The sequence below is a fragment of the Crocodylus siamensis genome, chromosome 1 (genome assembly GCF_052110815.1).
Source record: "Crocodylus siamensis isolate JL-2025a chromosome 1, ASM5211081v1, whole genome shotgun sequence".
Classification (NCBI taxonomy): Eukaryota; Metazoa; Chordata; order Crocodylia; family Crocodylidae; genus Crocodylus; species Crocodylus siamensis.
The window spans coordinates 418,514,163-418,532,808 of record NC_143395.1 but is presented as its reverse complement, the minus strand read 5'-3'; the positions used below and the strand labels follow the sequence as shown (position 1 = coordinate 418,532,808).

Here is an 18,646-nt window from a genome sequence, read left to right as displayed (position 1 = left end):
TCGGACCTAGACAGGTTACAGGGGTGGGTGGACGAGAACAGGATGGGATCCTTGATGGATCCCAGGCTAACATCCTAAGGGACAGCCAGCACGGGTTTGTTGCGGGTAGGTCTTGTTTTACCAATCTCATTTCCTTCTATGACCAGGTGACCTATCACCTGGACCAGGGAGAAGAGATTGATGTCATATATCTTGACTTCAAAAAAGCCTTCAATCTGGTATCCCATGATCACCTCTTGGCCAAACTGCCCAGTTGTGGCCTTGGCTCCACCACGATCTGCTGGCTGGGAAACTGGCTCCGTGGTCGGACCCAGAGGGTTGTGATTGACGGCAGTCACTCATCGTGGTGCCCTGTGACCAGTGGGGTCCCTCAAGGCTCTGTCCTGGGACCCATACCGTTCAACATCTTCATTAATGATGTGGACATTGGAGTCAGGAGTGGACTGGCCAAGTTCGCCGATGACACCAAACTTTGGGGCAAAGCATCCACGCCAGAAGATAGGCGGGTGATCCAGGCTGACCTGGACAAGCTCAGCAAATGGGCAGACGAGAACCTGACGGTGTTTAACACCGAAAAATGCCAGGCTCTCCACCTTGGGAGGAAAAACCTGCAGCATCCTTATAGGCTCGGCAGTGCTATGCTGGCTAGCACTACAGAAGAAAGAGACTTGGGGGTCATCATTGACCACAAGATGAACATGAGCCTCCAATGCGATGCTGCGGCTAGTAAAGCGACCAAAACGCTGGCGTGCATCCATAGATGCTTCTCGAGCAAATCCCGGGACGTCATTCTCCCCTTGTACTCGGCCTTGGGGAGGCCGCAGCTGGAGTACTGCGTCCAGTTTTGGGCTCCGCAATTCAAGAAGGACGTGGAGAAGCTTGAGAGAGTCCAGAGGAGAGCCACGTGCATGATCAGAGGTCAGGAAAACAGATCTTACGATGACAGGCTGAGAGCCATGGGACTCTTTAGCCTGGAAAAGCGCAGGCTCAGGGGTGATCTGATGGCCACCTGTAAGTTTATCGGGGTGACCACCAGGATCTGGGGGAACGTTTGTTCACCAGAGCGCCCCAAGGGATGACGAGGTCGAACGGTCACAAACTCCTGCAAGACCGTTTCAGGCTGGACATAAGGAAGAATTTCTTTCCTGTCCAAGCCCCCAAGGTCTGGAGCAGTCTGCCAGCGGAGGTGGTTCAAGCACCTACATTGAACACCTTCAAGAGCAAGCTGGATGCTTATCTTGCTGGGATCCTATGACCCCAGCTGACTTCCTGCCCTTTGGGCAGCGGGCTGGACTCGATGATCTCGCGAGGTCCCTTCCAGCCCGAATGTCTATGAAATCTATGAAATCAACACAGACAAGTGCAAGGTGCTGCACCTGGGGAGGAACAACTGGCACCATACCTACAGGCTGGGGAACTCCCTTCTCGTCAGGGCAGAGGCAGAAAAGGATCTTGGAGTCGTCATTGATGCCAAGATGAATGTGGGCCGGCAGTGTGGGGAGGCGGTCAGGAAGGCCAACCGCACCTTGTCCTGCATCCACAGATGCATCTCGAGCAGGTCCAGGGAGGTGACCCTCCCCCTCTATGCAGCACTCGTCAGGCCGCAGCTGGAGGACTGCATCCAGTTCTGGGTGCCGCACTTCAGGGGGGATGTGGACAGCATGGAGAGGGTCCAGAGGAGGCCATTCGCATGATCAGGGGGCAGCAGGGCAGGCCCTACGAGGAGAGGCGACAGGACCTGAACCTGTTCAGCCTCCACACGAGAAGGCCGAGGGGGATCTAGTGGCCTGTTACAAACTAGTCAGGGGGGATCAGCAGGCACTGGGGGAGTCCCTGTTCCCCCGAGCACCGCCAGGAGTGACCAGGAATTACGGTCACAAGCTGGCAGAGGGGAGATTCAGACCAGACATCAGGAGGCGCGACTTCCCAGTCAGGGCGGCTAGGGTCTGGAACCAACTTCCAAGGGAAGTGGTGCTGGCCCCTACCCTGGGGGGCTTTAAGAGACAGTCACCTTGCTGGGGTCGAGCCCCGTACTCTTTCCTGCCATGGCAGGGGATCGGACTAGATGATCTGCTCAGGTCCCTTCCGACCCTAGAAACTATGAAACTATAAGTTACGTGGACCCACTTAAATATTGGCTCCTAGTTTGTATTGTAGAAACTTTGAGCAGTCCTCAGGTGCAGCTGGACCCCATTGCATTGGATGCCATGCATGCGTGCAGAGATGCACAGGCGTAGAGGCAGTCCCTTCTGCTTACAGTCTAAATAAGAAATCCCACCATGAAAAGCCTCTGGGTTTCTTGTGCAGCCCTAAAGCACTCCCCAAGCTTTTTCTTCCTCCAAACTCCATACCTTCATCTCTGCCATCACCTCCTCACTAACTCTTGTTAGAGACCACTGAAGCCACTCCATCATCATTGGAAGGGACCACTGTTGATACCTTTTTCTTGGCAGGAGGCTGAGTGTACTGCCCACAGTGTTCTGCGCTCTTGCGAGACTTTGCGGTGAGGAGCCAGGCCTGAGGTCTTTAAGCCACTCGCATATGATTTAGCTACTAAGGTACCCTAGGTCTCTATTTAGCTGCAAACACGGCTTACTCCGAGCAGCAGGGATGTCATTGCATCTGCTAAGGCACGTTTTTCCCAGGCCTTAAGCTGGGATAAGAGTGCCTGAAACTCTCCCTCCTTTTCTGTGCTCATATTTACAAGAGAACACGATAAATTCAGTATTGATTCCTTCTGTTGCACTGTAAATTTTGCAAAAGATGATTAAATAGCGCAATAGAGTCTGCAGGCACTGTGGCTCAATATGTTGTGCGTATCGACCCCCTGTATCTAAAGGCAGTGAGTTCCGATCCCAGCAGCGCCAGGCCAGTAATTAAAATCCTGCGAGACTGGGATTTAAAATCCAATCATATCACTGCATCAAGGCTTCTGACGTCCCGCCGTGGCCAGTGTAATAAGCACAAGTTCGAGCACATTTATGTCCGTGTCGAAGCATTTAAAGATAGTTTCCCCACCGGCCGGTGAACAAATAGATCCCTTTCAAAGTCTTCTTGGGTACAAAGCTTTGCTCTGACATAACCATTTGTAAAGGATTTAATAGCTACAAATATTTATACAGAGACACAGACAGTGTTGCTCTTTGGTTTCCCTTTTCACATCGATACCTTATGAGCAAGATTAAAAGTAGTTCTGCTCCCCCTAGAAATTAGGTGGTTATAAAACAATATGAATAGAGCCATGTCGATGGAGTCGCACTGGCATGAGAAATGTGAGGGACCAAACAGGCCTGGAGCGCAGGGAAGCAGATGGCCAAGACTCTCCCAAAGCATGGGGTCAGGATTGGCGTGGTCAATGCAAGGACAGCCACACCCTCCCCTCCAAGCATGTCAGTGAATCTGATAGCAATCCAAAATCAGGTACTTGTGTGGGATACGGTTAGTCTTGTGGCCCAAGCCTGTTAGTATTAGTGGTCTCTGAAATAGGTTCCTTTGTGTGCCGACGTGAAACCTGCATTGGTTACGTGCATGCTTTCCACGTGATAGTTTGCTAACGCCATGTGAAGCAGAACAGTCATCGAGGCATTCTCCAACATCCCTACAGCAGTGATGGGCAATGCCAGGGAGGGATAGATCACTGTAGACATGCCCTGTTTATCTACTGTCCCTCTAAAGCAGTGATTCTCAACCAGGGTCCTACAGGACCCTGGAAGAGGCTGTAGGTAATAGCAGCTTCAGGCACCGGCATCTAAATCCTTGGAGGAGCAACAGCAGCAGGGACCCGGCTCCCCACCCCTCCAGATACAGACAGGGAGGAGACTGAGCAGGGCACAGAAGGGTCCTGAGACTGCCACCCTCACCTGGCACCAGCCTCTGCACTAGCTGCCATCGTTACCTCCTTCTGCTTCTTGCCGGGACACCTGCCTCCTTCATGGATGTAATGAACCACCCCAAGCTCCCCAGTCTGCCCTGCCTAGCAGCTCTTGTCACCCTGAACACCATGCATCAACCTGGCCATGCTCCCATGGGGGTCTTGCCCACCCTGCCTCCCCCGTAAAATCCTTTTGAGGGTGACATGGGGTGCAAGAAAATAAGCATTATAAGAAATAAATTAGTTTTTAAATGGGGTGCCACTAATTTCTGAAAAGTTATCAAGGGGTGCTGCAAGTCTGAAAAGGTTAAGAGCCACTGCTGTGAAGCGTCAAGTGTGTCCTTGTTGCCAAGAAGGCCAACGGCATCCTGGGCTGCATTGGCAGGAGCGGTGCCAGCAGGTCAAGGGCAGTGATTCTTCCCCTCTATTCAGCACTGGGGAGGCCACATCTGTGTCCAGTTTTGGGCCCCCTATGACAGAAATTGGAGAGTCCAGTGGAAGGTAATGAATATGGCTGGGGCACATGACTGGTGAGGAGAAACCAAGGGAACTGAGCTGATTTAGTTTGGAGAAGAGAAGACCGAGGAGGGATTTGATAGCAGCCTTCAACTCCCTGCAGGGGGTTGCAAAGAGGATGGGGCTGGACTGTTCTCAGTGGGTGCAGATGACAGGACAAGGAGCAATGGGCTCAAGTTGCAGCAAAGAAAGTTGAGGTTGGATATTAGGAAAAGCTTTTGTCACCAAGAGGGTAGTAAAGCACTGGAACGGGCTTTCCAGAGAGGTGCTGCAGTCTCCATCCCTGGAGGTTTTGAAGACCCGGGTAGACCAAGCCTTGGCTGGGATGATGCAGTTGGGGCTGGTCCTGCTTGGAGCTGGGGGTTGCACTAGATGTGACCTCCTGAGGTCCCTTCCAACCCTCACTGTCTATCAGTCTGTGATCTACTGCTTACCCTGGTTGGGGACATAATGCTGAGCTGACTCGGTTTTCTTAATTCTGACACCATTCAAATACAATCAGTTTCCAGTTCCACAAGGCTCCAAACTAATGCACTATAGTAGTTTTCTTTCCTAGCACATCTTTTCCACTCAAAGCATAAGATTTATGTTTGGTCTATTTGGTCCTGCTTGCCTGAGGATGCAATGAAATAATATTTTAGCAAGCGGGCTTGATTCTGATCAAAGCCCTTCCATGGTAAGAGGAACTTGGGTTTTAACCAAGCATAATTGAAAGCAGAACCTGGGCCTCAACTGCCTGGTTTGGTAACAACTCATGATGCTCAACCAGAACTGTCTAGGCAGGCGTCTCACATGCACTGTGCCTGAAAAATGAATAGCCAGCAAGGAACAGCCTGTCCCTGTGCCATCTATCCCGCAGGAGCGAGCTTTGCAATATCCGCGTAAAAGGCAGTCAACAGGAGTGAGTGTCGGAGCAAAGAAACCAAGGGAGGAGCGGGAAGGGGTTTGCTTGCTTTCTTGCAAAAGTGAGGCATGGGGTATTTATGGCAGTGGGACCCAGTTGTCTCAGTGTTACGTGGGGCCCCCAGTGCAGTGCACTTCAGGCCCTGCCCCAACCCTCCTCTTGCATGCTGGTGCTCCCAGGAAGCTCACTTCACCTCTCTGTGCTCCTCTTCCATTCTTTGTTTGGTCCGTTTACACTGCCAGTTCCTCCAGGCAGGGGCTGGTCATTGCTCTGTTTCTGTGCCTGACACAGCAGGTCCTGTTGCTGCCATCACACAGCTATGACACAAATGAGACGGGGTCAGATTTTAAAGTGGCTTCAGTTTTCATAGCTTCGGGTGACATAGTCTTGCCCTATTGTAGTGCTGCTACATAGTTCAGCACGACCATGAGTGATTCTTAAAGTACATCTTTCAGTGTTGCTTCTCTTGTGAATGAAGTGCTGCTTTGAACAGAGTCACAACTAAAAAGGACTTAACCTGACGGGTCCTTTGGCAGATCCAAAGTGACCAAAGGGCTCTGGGTGCAAGGGCAATGGGGCATGGCGTCCGGTGGTGTTGTCCTCAATCCTTCTGGTCAAGAGGAAGGGCCCAGGCAGGAGTGGAAGCATGTTACAGATCAATGCATGGCCGCACACTGGTGTCACCAGCAGGCCTTTAGCTTCTTTGAGTACGGGAAGTGTTGTTCCAAGAAGAAAGATTGCTAGGAAGAGACGGGATCACATTGGTCCTTCTAGCCAGAGCACTTCAACAACGCTCATGTTTAGGTGCTTGTCCTGTAGGATCTTGTCGGCATGCATTGCAGTCCTCGCCCCTAGATGAGCGGCTTGCATTTCGTTTGGGGTCTGTGTTTTCAAATGATCTAGGTTACTCTTTATCATTGTCTGTACTCATAATTTCTTATTCTGCCTGTCCTTGTGCTCCCCCCGCCCCCAGCAGTGCCTTTATATTTTTCTGTAGTAATGATGAAAATGGCAACTAGAGTCTATTTATCCCTGCATATTCGTACTAGATGCACCCTATTTGAATAATCATTCCTCATTGGTAGCACTTCTTTGAGATCTGGAGTCAGTTCTTAATCCATCATTATATACTCTATTACTATTGTATAGTACTCCGTTTTAATTAGGCTGTTCTGTGTTACTAAATCAAGTGCCTTATAAAGGAACAGATATATCAACACAGTTACATTTACCTGCCAAATTTGTGATCTTGTCAAAGAGTGAAATCAGGGTTGTTTGACAAGGACTATTTTCTGTCTTAACGAGCATTAATAACAGTCATATATGTGAGTTCTTTATTAATAGAATCTGTGTCAATTTTTCTATTATTTTTGTCCAGGGTTGATGCCAGGGTACCTGATCTTTAGTTACTTTTGGTTGTCCTGCTTGTGATCGTCAGATAATTAATACTTTCCAAATCTCCTGAAAATTCCTTGATATTCTTAAATCTAATAGAAAATTAACTTCAGCAGGGACAGAGATCTTCTTAGCCAACACTTCCACGACTCCTGGGAGCAAATTATCCAGAATTCAAAGGTTCTGTTGTTTAATACCCTTCTTGGTTACTGTTGAACTAAAAATTATTCCATCATCCTTGTGTAGTGTTAGCACATCATTCTGCTTTCCCCCCAAATATAGAAATGAATAATTATCAAATTCTTCTTCCTTTTCTGCATCATTAACAGTTTTGCCATCTCCATCTAATAATGGACCAGTGTCATTTTTGGAACTTATTTTGTTCACAAGGTGCTAAAACCCCTCCTTGCACTGGTCTTTTTAGCCTGCCAGCTATTAACTTTTTCTTTGAGATCTTTAGCTTTCCATGTCAATTTTCTACACTTACTAATGTCTGATTCCTAGGAATTGCTATTTATTTGCCCTTTTTGCTTTTGTTGTGTATTGCCTTTTTATTTCTAATGGCTGCCTTTGCTTTGCCACTGAAACGGGATGAGCTGTTAGTCAAAGTTGTCCTCTTTGTTGATGGTGGTATCTACCTTTTTGGCCATCTTGATAAACTCTCCATAAAGAAAAATCTCCCAAATTTTCACTTGGACTTTCTGCTTACACGTTCCCTCCCAGCTTGTTTGCCTTTAGCTTTGTGAAATTAGCCTTTTGGAAGCACAGACATGCCCATTACTAGCTGGGGCTGTCTGGGATTTGCCCCCATTGAACACAAGCAGGCCACGAACACTGGTTCCCAGGCAACAACCTGTTTTCTGTACAGTGATTTAACCTACTATTGTCTACCACAGTGAGGTCTTCTGTGGAGTTCCAGCATGCTGGGAACAATACCTTTTGTGTTAAAGCATGGTCATCTATAAACTTTGGGAAGGCTAAGGATGTCACAGTGGCTGCCTGAGATTTCTGCATAACAATACAGGTTTCCTTTCTGAATTATAGCATGTGTTTAAGGAGTAATTCCTCCTGTTCTCTAGCTTGAGTTGATGGATGGAATCAGAATCCCTACTTGGCTGTGTTAGGTTGATGAACATATAGAAATCATAGAAAATTAGAGCGGAAAGGACCTTAGTAGGTCTTCTAGTCCAACCCCTGCTCAAAGCAGGACCATCCCCAACTAGTACACGTGTTCAAGGTGTTGCACTTCTGTAGGAGTAGATCTGAACCCATTAATATTGTCTGGGCAGTGCCACCTCTCACATCTTTCCCAGTGTGGCTTCCACCGGGTTTTCACAGGTGGGACTAGGGCAGAATTAGCTGTGGTTGGCGAATCCATCGAGATGCCTGAGTTTTGAAAATGCTAACCGCGGCAGAACGGCCGGGGAAGTCGGTGGAAACCCTAGAAGGCGGCGAGGGTGATATTCAGAGGCTCCTAAGTCATCTGTGTTCACATGCAAATTCTGTCCCATCCTCCCCTTGCTGAGACTTGAAGCCTCTTCCAGGGTGTGCACCAACAGTGAGAAGCATCCGCCCTGCAGGGAAGCATCCCTTGAAGGGGCGGCTCGATTTTGGGCAGAGGTGAGTCGCTGCCACTCAGGAAACGGAGCAGTGCCAGCATCCTCCCGTTGAAGGTCCCACTGAGGATGCCTCCCTTGTGTCTCTGGACAATCGGACACAAAAGGGGGACAGGACTACAGGCCCTGGTGGCTACTTCTAGGCCACAGAAGCTGTTGTATGTTCACACTGCATGGTAAGAGCTACCTGTGAAGTACTTGCACCCTATTGATTTAAAAACAGGTTTATTTTACTGGAAAAAAGGGTGATCATGCTAATTCAATCAGTGAAGGCTCAGGAGGACAGAAGTCTTTCTCTATTACTTTAACTAGCCATGTAGAGCAATAAGAATGTCACTGCTTGTCACAGATGATGGCTGATGACATTGTGCAATCCCCCGCCCGTCGGGCGGGCCAGTGAATCCTGGGCTGTTTTGGCAGTGAAACAGGGCCATGGAGAGGTGTAACTGCAGCAGCAAATTACTTTTAAACCCCTTGGTTCTGTGTGTGTGTACGCGCGTTTGCCTGCATCTGACCTGCTTGGAGGAGCCGTTGTTGTTCCTGACAGTAGCTGTTGGATTCCACAGATCTTCATCGAAATCGTAGAGAAGTCGGGCTGAGAGGGACCTCCAGAGGCCATCTAGTCCAACTCCCTGCCTGAGGCAGGATCGTCCCTGTCCAAACCATCCCGTACAGAACATAATCTGACCTCTTAGTCAAACTACGCAGTTAACCCTTGTGTAACACAAGGCATCACACCTGAACCTGGCACAGATGAAAGCAGGGGGACCACAGGGGCCAATGCCCTGCTTCTGTAAAAGGGTTATACACTCAAGAGATCCCAGGTAGAGAGCCATGCCTCCAACTACAAAGGAAGGCAGACCCCTCCCCCCCCCCAGTCCATCTCAGTCTGACCAAGGAGGAACTTTCCTTCCTGCCCCCAAGTGCAGCATTGGTCTGACCCTAAATGGAGGGGCAAGGCCCCCCAGCCAGGACCCTCCAGAGTTGAGTCCCAGCAGGAGCATTGGCACAGTCCAGTCACCATCCCCAGCCGTGGCCAGGTCATCCCAGCCAACACCCTCATCTAGAGACTTGGGCTTCCTTCCTAGTTCTTTTTGGGGGTCATTGTCATCTTTTTGTTTTTCTCCAAAGAAAAAGTCTTGAGACCTGGGCATTTGCCTGAGAGAAGCAGTGAGCCTGCTCCTGCCCACTCTTCTTTACTTGGGCAGAATCCTGCCCTGCATTTCGTGCCGTGCACCGGAGCGCAGCCTGTGGTTTGGGTCCCTAAGCCAATACCGCTGGAAAGCCAGGGTGTGCATGCCAAAGCATTGGCTCCTCCTGTGCTTCCTCCCTGCCTGGTTTCAGACAGCCAGCACCGCTCGCAGTGATTCGGAGCAGGAACCGATGAGATTCTGGCTAAACCCCGGGCAGGGACACACGGAGTCTGCCACTCTCCCTCACTTGGCCACCTGTAGAAGAACCAGGCAGTATCACGTGAGCAAGCATCTTTAGGATCAGTCCCAGGGGGAGGCTCCCATGCTTGCAAAAGAAGCATCCGTGCTTCAGCCCAGTTGGTTTTGCTTTGGAGTTTGTGTTGTGCCTTTGGAAATGAAAAGGCTCTCGTAGCTGGGGAGAGCGGCTGCAGGTCAGACCTGCCGGTTGCACTGGCTCCTGCTCCGCGAGGGTCTAACGGCAGGGTACTCGGTCATTGTCTTCGTTGCGCCTCCACTGCTCCAACAAAGGGAAGGGGAGTCCGGGTAGGGTGGTGGGTGGGTCATTTGCTCAGCTCTCGTATCGCTGGGTAAGGACTCAGCACAGTCTACGAGGGGACCGGGCTGACGGCACAAAGGTAGCTGTGCGCTGGTGGGTCGACCTTCTGTGGGGTAGTGACACGAGAGCTGAGTGTACCAAGTGCTAGGCTCCCGCTAAGGCTGGTGCTGCTTCCAGTCTCTCAGTGCCAGATGTGCCAGCATTTTTCTGTCCAGTCTTGAGAAGAAAGGACTTGTCTATCGGCGTATTCATGGCCACATCAGTATTGTGTAAGCTCCTCGTTACCGCACTAGCAGCAGAAATACCCCCTCCCCTGCTCCCACCCTCCCCCCCATAAAAATGAGGAGGGGGTGTTTATGCTTCAGAAAAAAAGCATGTTCATATCTGAGCTGGAGGATCAGAGATGGCCAACTCAAGTTAAAATAGCAGCTAAGGCAGGGTGGTGTTAGTAACTTGTGGCCCAAAGTTGCTTTGTTCTCATTGCACCTGCCACCCACGCTGCAGATAACTCTGGCTAGCCAAACCAGGCGAAGAGCGCACCTTTCTTGCATGGCAAACATACCCCTCAAATGATTTGCACGCCGGGGTCATGCAGGAAATCTTTGTCCCATTGCAACAGCCTACAACTTCACGAAACAACGAAGCCCTGCCAAAATCCCTGCTAGGAATCCTGCTCCAACCTTGCCGGGCCAGGAGATCTGGAAAATCAGCCTCCCACCAGAGGTCTAGCTTGAGTCGCTGCTTCCCTCTGCTGTGGATGGGTTCATCCCCTCCTTTCATTATTCCCCCCACCACCACCCCTTGAGTTAGTAAGAACTAGCCACTGAGTAAAGCAGCCTCCAACTTGCAAGGCGCCAGCACCCTCCCGCCAGGAGCCTCTATTGACAGTTATCCAGAATCTGAAGGAATTCAAGACAAATGGTTAAGAGGATGGAGTTAATAACATTTGAAAAATTGAGACCTGTCACTCCACTAAACTTTTTTCAATACCACTGACAGAAACATATTTCCCCAATGAGTGACCTTCTGCAGCTGCTCCGGCTACACGGCGCGGCACAGATGCTGGAAGTGAACTGGAGCGCTATTTATCAAATATTATAAGCCAGAGCCTACTAATATGAGGAGTGCTGGGGAGGGAGGGGAGGTGGGTGCCTCACACAGCCTGGGGTGTTGCCCAGGTGTTGATCCCCAGCTAGAGACAGCTAGTGGGAGGTGACAAATTGCCTCCTATTAAGGATCTAAAGGTTGGAGCCCTCTCCGTGCACACACAATAGATTGCCAAGGCAGCGGTGTCCAAAAGGCAGTGCTATTCAGACCAGCTGCAGGGGAGGAGGGCTGTGGAGGGGGGACCGGAAGGGAGGTCAGGCCAAGCCTCTGATGAAGTAGTAGCCACTTTTGCGTTGTGTTAGCAAGCAAAGCGACACCGTTATTTATGGCGGCGTAATATTTTATTGCCATCGGTACTTGCGGTAAAATCGAACAGTTGTACAAGTCAGGTTCTATCAATTATTGCAGCAATTAGTCAAGTCGTCAAAGCCATTAACAGGGGGATTAGGCCAATATTGGATAGCCATTATTGATAGATCATGGGGAAGCGGGGGGAAAAAAAACAACCCACCCTCGTTGCTTCTCATGAAAGTAGGTCTGGCCTCAAGGATGTCATCATTTGGAGAGCTTGGAAAACTTTCCCTTTTCACTACCGAGCGTAATGCTGACAGTGTCTTCGAACGGCGTCAGAGCTGGAGGGAGAACGCTTTCAAAGCACTGTCTCTTTAAAAGATATCGAGTGGCCGGCTCAGGCAGTATATAATCTCACCTGTCTCGATCATATTCTTTATTTGCAATGACACGGCTCACAATAGAAATTACTCTGTGTCGAATGTTTATGGAGCACATTTTTCATTCTGTAAGCAAATATAGATCCCCAATGCCCCTGCTTAGAAATGGCTCATCTCACCGTCTCTCTGGTTTGGATAGCAAAGGCCGCACTCAGCTCTTCAGTTTATTAGGATTGCAGTTCGTTCTTATTGAGCACAGGTAGTGTACAGCACAGAGCGCGCTGCATTTTAGAGGCAAAAATCGGAGCTGCAGAGTTGGGTCCTGCAGAAATGTCGGAGTCGCTGTCCCTGAAATGTAACCTCATCGGGTTAGGTTAATTCAGGCCGCCAGCTGCTCGTTTCTCAGTCTGCTCTGCCAAATAAGCCAGCGAGATTAAAAAGAAAGAAGTTAACGGGGGAAAATGTTTGTCACCCTTTGTATAGTTTGAAGGGAAGTATAATTGGGAAGTTCGCCTTTTTTCTGAGTGTTGCACACAAGTTAACTTTCTTCTCCAGTAAACATTACAGTTGGACAGGCAAACACTGGAGCAACAGCACAGACCCTGAATGCAGCACTGCAGTTCTTTGCTTTTTGTCTTGGGTTTAGGGTTTGCAAAGCTGCTATCACTTGAAAGATGACCTGTCTAGTCAGGTGTAGCAACTGAAGCAGCAGAGCTTCAGGTCACAGGCAGCTGGAACAGTTGCGTAGCTGAAGGCAGCAGGCTACAGCAATGTGACCTGTGTGAGATGGCACTTGGTCTGGGCTCTGCCTTTGCCAGGGCACCATGACATGCTGGGATCCCCTGAGAGTCCTCGATTGACATCTTTGGTGCACCCATCTCTGCCTATTTCCTTAGGGAAGCAAGTTGCACCTCTTTCTCCCTGTCTTGGAGTACAGAAAATGAGGTTGGAAGGGACCTCAGAAGGTCACATCTAGTCCTACCCCCTGCTCAAAGCAGGACCATCCCCAGCGACATCATCCTACTAGTGCTTTTGTAGCATGCCATATTTTGCCCTGTCCCATCACGGCTGCCGTGTTGCTCAGTGGGAGAGGGGGTGTGAGTTTCGTCAGTGCTTAGGGTAGAACTTCTTCCCTGAGTCGTGTGAGCCTCTCAAGTGAAAGACAAGTTGCCTTTGGTAAAGAGTTGTCACAGCTACAATACAGCCACCTTTGTGTCATAAGGCAACAGCTGTTTTACAGGCTACAGCCGTGCTGGACTACAGTGTAGACCAGGAAGTGGAGAAGAATGCCGTATCCAATCGAAGCTGCTGTAGTCCTGCTTGCCTGCCCTAAGCTTAGTAGCTGCTGCTTTTGTGAAGCTCTGTTTTCTTTTGGTTGCACCATGGGCCTTTATTGCCGCTGCAGCTTTTCCCTGCCAGGCCAATTGTTCCAAGTGACACTTCCCTTTTGTTGTTCCTGTGACGTCCGTGCATGTAACTGCTGGTTGGACATTGTCCACTTCTGATCTCGCTACTGCTCGGAGCAAAGGGTAGAGGGAGATGCTGGCTAGCCCTGGGGGTCGCAGGTTTGTTCTTCGTGTCTGTTCTGTCCCAGGTTTGAACTCTGATCTCTCCTTTCTGCCCCTCTGGTCAGGAGCCAACCCCCTGCAGAAGAATGAAATGGGACACACACCACTGGATTATGCCCGCGAAGGGGAAGTCCTGAAACTGCTGAAGGCTTCGGAAACAAAGGTGAGTCAGGTTCAGGTGGTTGTAGATTGCCTGCCATAGGGGACCTGGGTGACGCCCCTAACTGCACCCTTGAAAGACGTACAGGGAATTTTCAAGAATGACCTGAAGTGACACAATGCATAATTAAAACCTACAGAAATTAGTAGAAGCATCCTTGGGGACCTCTGTGGCTGCTCATTCTCCCCTTCTGCACGGCCTGTTAGCGTGGCACTGAAGTGCACAGGCAAGCAATATTGTCTTGTCACCTACATAGCCTCCGAGCAGCGTGGGGTAAAATCAGAGTGCCAGTCCCACCTTTTTCTTCTGAAATCCCTGGGATTGCCAGGGGTATGATTGATCCTTGAGACAGGCCTGGCCTAGATGTCCAGGGACAGGTGAGATCCTGTAACTTCTGAGCACTGGTCTTGGATCAGACACTGACTTCTGCTGTGTCTGTTGACTGCTCCCCTAACCTCTCCCATCCTCGTCTCCTTCAGCGGTTGCACAAAGTCATCCTGCTTCATTAACGAGTTGTCGTTTGTAGAAGTTTTGTGGCTAGGAAGAAGAGGGAACCACAACTGCATTGATTAGCAGCACTTGCTCCATTAAGGAGGCGGACATACAGACTCAGGGCTTGGGGCGCTGGGGAAAACATGCTCACCTCTTACCTGTTCTCAAGATAATCATCATCTCTAACACGAAAAATTCCCAATTATTAGTGCCTCCTGTTAAACTGCCACTAAGATTAGTGGATACAGGCGCTGCTTAAAAGAGAATCATTATAAATTTATCATTATAAAGTAATATCATAATAATGACTTACACTTTGGGAATGCCCTTCTTTCACGAATCTTGGGTCAATCAAGGCATGAAGCTTCACAAACCCCTGTGATGCATGGATCATCACCCCCATTTTACAGATGGGAAAACCGAGGCCCAGAGAAGTTTAGGCTCTTGCATGTAAAAATTAGGCTTCGTTTGGGGTGCCTCAGTTTCTGGATGTCTAGCATTAGGTGCTGAATTTGCAGTTTTGATAACGTGGGCTGGAGGGCTTGTCCAGGCTGGGAAATGTGCCATCTAACATGCTAATAAGCATGCTCTTAAGTACCAGCTAGCATCTTAGACAGAGGCAGAATCATGTTTAGCCAGTGAAAGGCAACATGATGGTCTTGGCTGCCCTCACACAGAAGGTCTTTGATGGAGCCAAATGTACCCAGTTTCCAGGTTGCTAACTGCCTGCACTAGCCCTAGACCCCTGCTCATCCTCCTCTCTGACACCATTCCCTTCTATTCCCAGCTAAAAAGAGCTTGAATGTGGTAGTCTTCTACAGAGCTGGTGGCTTCTCAGATTGGCCGGAAGCATAGCTTGGAGGCAGCTCTGGCAATCAGAACGGTTCTGCCAAAGTTTGAAAGCAGAAACATTGGTGACAAAATCTTTAAATCACTGAGAGGGGGTGAGCAGGAGAGATCCTCTCCTGTTAAATAGTCTCTGGAGCCCAGCATCAGTGCATGAAGCTGCCCTTTTAACTTGGAAACCGTTTTAAAAGCTGCATCAGTTTTCGCGCTTAACTAATAGATGGCGGGGAGAGAGGAAATATAGAGGGGAGGATGCCGTCAATGAAAACGATTGCATGCGGATATAAAGCATAAGTCTGGGAAGCTGGCTGGTGATGAATATTCAGCTGAGGGGGACGTGGCACTACCGGGGCCGTACTCCACTTCTGCCTCTGCATTCCACCGAGAGTCTTTGAGAATTTATTGCTCGTTTTAATCACTGCTGGAGAATGAATTGGCAGGGCTATTAACTGGATGGGCACAGCCCATCTATTTTATTTACATATCCCCGTGACAGAGTAACAAGGAGTTTTCATATGTATTTTTAATTTGTTTGCAAAGAGGTATTCGGCGAGGGCTTGCTCCCTGTGCATGGCGCTCGTCTGTAGGGTTGAAGCTCTGAGCCACGTTAGAGCAGCAAATGAAGCCCGTAGCTGTCTGTGTGCACGCAGAGGGCAAGAGCGGGGCTCCTATGCTCCTGCACACCCAGCCCAAACCATAAGCATAATGCAGTGGAGGTCCTGACTGGCTTTGGACCCTTTGCGGCTGCCCAGTTTCCACTGCCCGTGCTCCAGCCCTGATTGGAAGGGGAAGCTAACCTGTAGTCTCTTGCCCTTTTTTCACCATTTTACCTTCAGATAAAGAGTATGCACACAGATAGTTACTGCAGACCACCTGACCCTGCCTCCATCTGCCCTGTTCCTACTGTTTTTACTCCCTTATCCTAAGCTAGTCCCTGTGCCCATTCAGGTCTTGACCCCTCTGCCGAGACTCCCACAGAAGCTGCAAGACAGCGACTTAGAATCAGTCCTCCTGGTGTTTCCCAGGCTTCTCTGACAGCCCCGTTTCCCTCTCAGTGCCACAGCCAGAACTGGACTATAGGTCCTGCAGATCCTGGGCCATCTCAGACCACTGGATCTCCATGTTTCTACTGGTCTTTTATACCTTGCCCATCCTGTTCTGGATATCTGAGTAGTAGACCTCCGCAAAGTACCTGCCCATGGACCTGCCTACACAGTTGTGTACGTTAGAGAATAAAGCCAGGGTCTCACTGACCTCATAGAAGCCACTGGCTGCAGCCCCTTTGTAACCAACAGAGTTACGCCAGGGGCACATTTGCCCCTTGATGGGAACAGACTGCCCCTAAAGGTCTCTTGAAGCCTGTTATTACTTCCCTAGCTTACTTCATATCCCTGACACGTTTTCCGGCTGAAAACAAGTTTACAATCATGGTTGTGTTAATCTTTTAAATTCCTTTTCCTGTAATGTAAAAGATGCTGTGTCCTCCACATTCCCAGGTTGTTTGCAGGCGTTCACTCTCACCACAGCTGTGCTTTTGAACCTCTCTTCTCTGAATATTTTCCCGTAAATGAAATCAAGCTTGGGAGAGGTGCCATGCCGGATAAAGAATAATAAAAGCCAGTGAGCATGATTACCGTGCCCATAGTAGCAGCGGGAATCCGGGCACTGCTATCTCAAGGTGAGGTCTGAAGCAGCTAATAGAGCGTGTCTCTGATTAAAGAGATGGGCTCTTTTCTTCTGTGCTTGGCACCATCTTGCAAGAACCTCTTAGCCCCTATGAACACGGATGATCTCTTGGCTCCCGCCAGGAGTCTCAGCCCCCGCATCTCTTTCCAAGCACGTAACCTCAGTGTAATCCACTTAGATGCCAATGATGTTCCATGAAAGTTTAATCAGTTATCGACAGTCCCAGTGGATAGCATCTCACACCCCGTGCAAGGAGGGGGGTGTCGCTTCTGGCGGTTGCCAGTCACTAGCCCAGCAAACCGTTGGCCGGATGTCAAAACTAAACAAGGGCAGGCTCGCTGGGTGGCTGCTGCCCAGAGCAGAACCAGTCTAGTGCCAGCCAGCATGAGCCCAGCGCTTGAGGAGTGGCAGAAAGGAGGCATGCTCTGCCATTGAAGGAACAGTGCAGACCCACTGCAGAGGAAGCCTCGTCTGGTTCTGCACAGAGAGGAGAAGGGTTGGGATAAAAGAAATCAGCAGAAGTCATCGCTAACCAGAGAGAGTGAGAGCCTCACATGAGATCTGGCCCTGCTCTGGATGACGGGCTGGAGCAGAGGGAAGGGGTTGCAATAACCCCACTTCCACATGGAAGTGGAAACAAGTGTTTGGCACAGCCACTGCAGATACTGCTATACAGCCACCTTCCAAAGACTGCCTTGCCAGTCCCAGGGCAGCATTGCCACCAGGGAAGTCCCTTCTTTTGTCCCTGCACTGAGTAAGTTGATTCTGCCGAAAAGGACCTGTGGGGAGGGACATTGGACAATAAGCTGAATAGGAGCCAGCAGTGTGCCTTGTTGCCAAGAAAGCCAATGGCATCCTGGGCTGCATTGGTAGGAGCGTTGCCGGCAGATCGAGGGAAGTGATTCCTCACCTCTATTCAGCTCTGGGGAGGCCACATCTGGAGTCCCGTGTCCAGCTGTGGGCCCCAGTACAGAAAGGATGTGGACAAGTTGGAGGGAGTCCAGCAGAGAGCAACGAAAATGGTTGAGGGGCTGAGGCATGTGACTGGTGAGGAAAGACTGAGGGAACTGGGCTGATTGAGTAAGGAGAAGAGAAGACAATGGGGATTTGATAGCAGCCTTCAGCTCCCTGCAGGGGGTTGCAAAGAGGATGGGGCTGGACTGGTCTCAGTGGGGGCAGGTGACAGGACAAGGAGCAATGGGCTCAAGCTGCAACAAAGGAAGTTGAGGCTAGATATTAGGGAGAACCTTCTCACTCGGAAGGTGGTGAGGCACTGGAACAGACTACTTAGAGAAGTTGCGGACTCTCCATCCTTGGAGGTTTTGAATCCCCAGCTAGACAAAGCCTTTGCTGGGATGATGTAGTTGGGGCTGGTCCTGCCTTGCACAGGATTGGACTAGATGTGACTTCCTGAGGTCCCCTCTGACCCTCATTGTCTATGATTTTGCGATAGCCTGCCCATACAAGGCACAGAGCAGAAACTTTGGTTGGGCAGGTTCTCAAAGCGCCGCAGCAGGCTTTTGTACCTGGTGGGGGATTGAGAGTGCGGCCCCTTTGTCAGCTGCCTGACCTGCTTCCTCCCCAGAATCTCTTGTGCTTTTGCATGCAGAAACTTGACATTACAAGTCGTAGGTGCTGGGAGATTCAGTCTTCCCAGAGAGAGACGAGGTTTCCAAAGACAGGAGCCGTGCATGGCTCTTGCATTACTCATCCCCTTTGGAAGTCCTTTTCCTCTCCGTGTAAACCAGCACTGTACATTGCTGCTCCAACAGCAGAGCATATGTTCCTTAGACTGTACAAAAAAGAAAAGAAAAGGGGAGGGAAAAGGAAAAAGAATGAACCTGTCTAGATATAGAGAAAGACACAGACGCAGATAAATAGAAGGAGCTTCAGCATTTTGTGCCTGGTGATATATAGAAAGCCTGAGGGAGATGCACCATTGACACGCTGGCTTCGGTCTTGCCTGTGTCAGTCCGCTGGGGTTGGCAGTGAAGTTATTGCTCCAGATGAAACCTCAGGACTGATGGGATCTCTCCGTTTTGCAGCAGACTGATCACATCAGCCA

General features: G+C 49.9%; 1 protein-coding gene across 2 annotated transcripts in view; it reads left to right on the top strand.

Annotated features, from left to right (window-relative positions):
- The window catches only part of CLPB (ClpB family mitochondrial disaggregase), a 105,714-nt gene that overhangs the window by 47,631 nt on the left and 39,437 nt on the right, over positions 1-18,646 (top strand). For both annotated transcript variants that reach the window (XM_090030874.1, XM_090030873.1), the window contains exon 6: positions 13,463-13,560. In XM_090030874.1, coding sequence (XP_089887000.1) covers positions 13,463-13,560 — 98 coding nt within the window. The remainder of the gene's footprint in view (positions 1-13,462; positions 13,561-18,646) is intronic.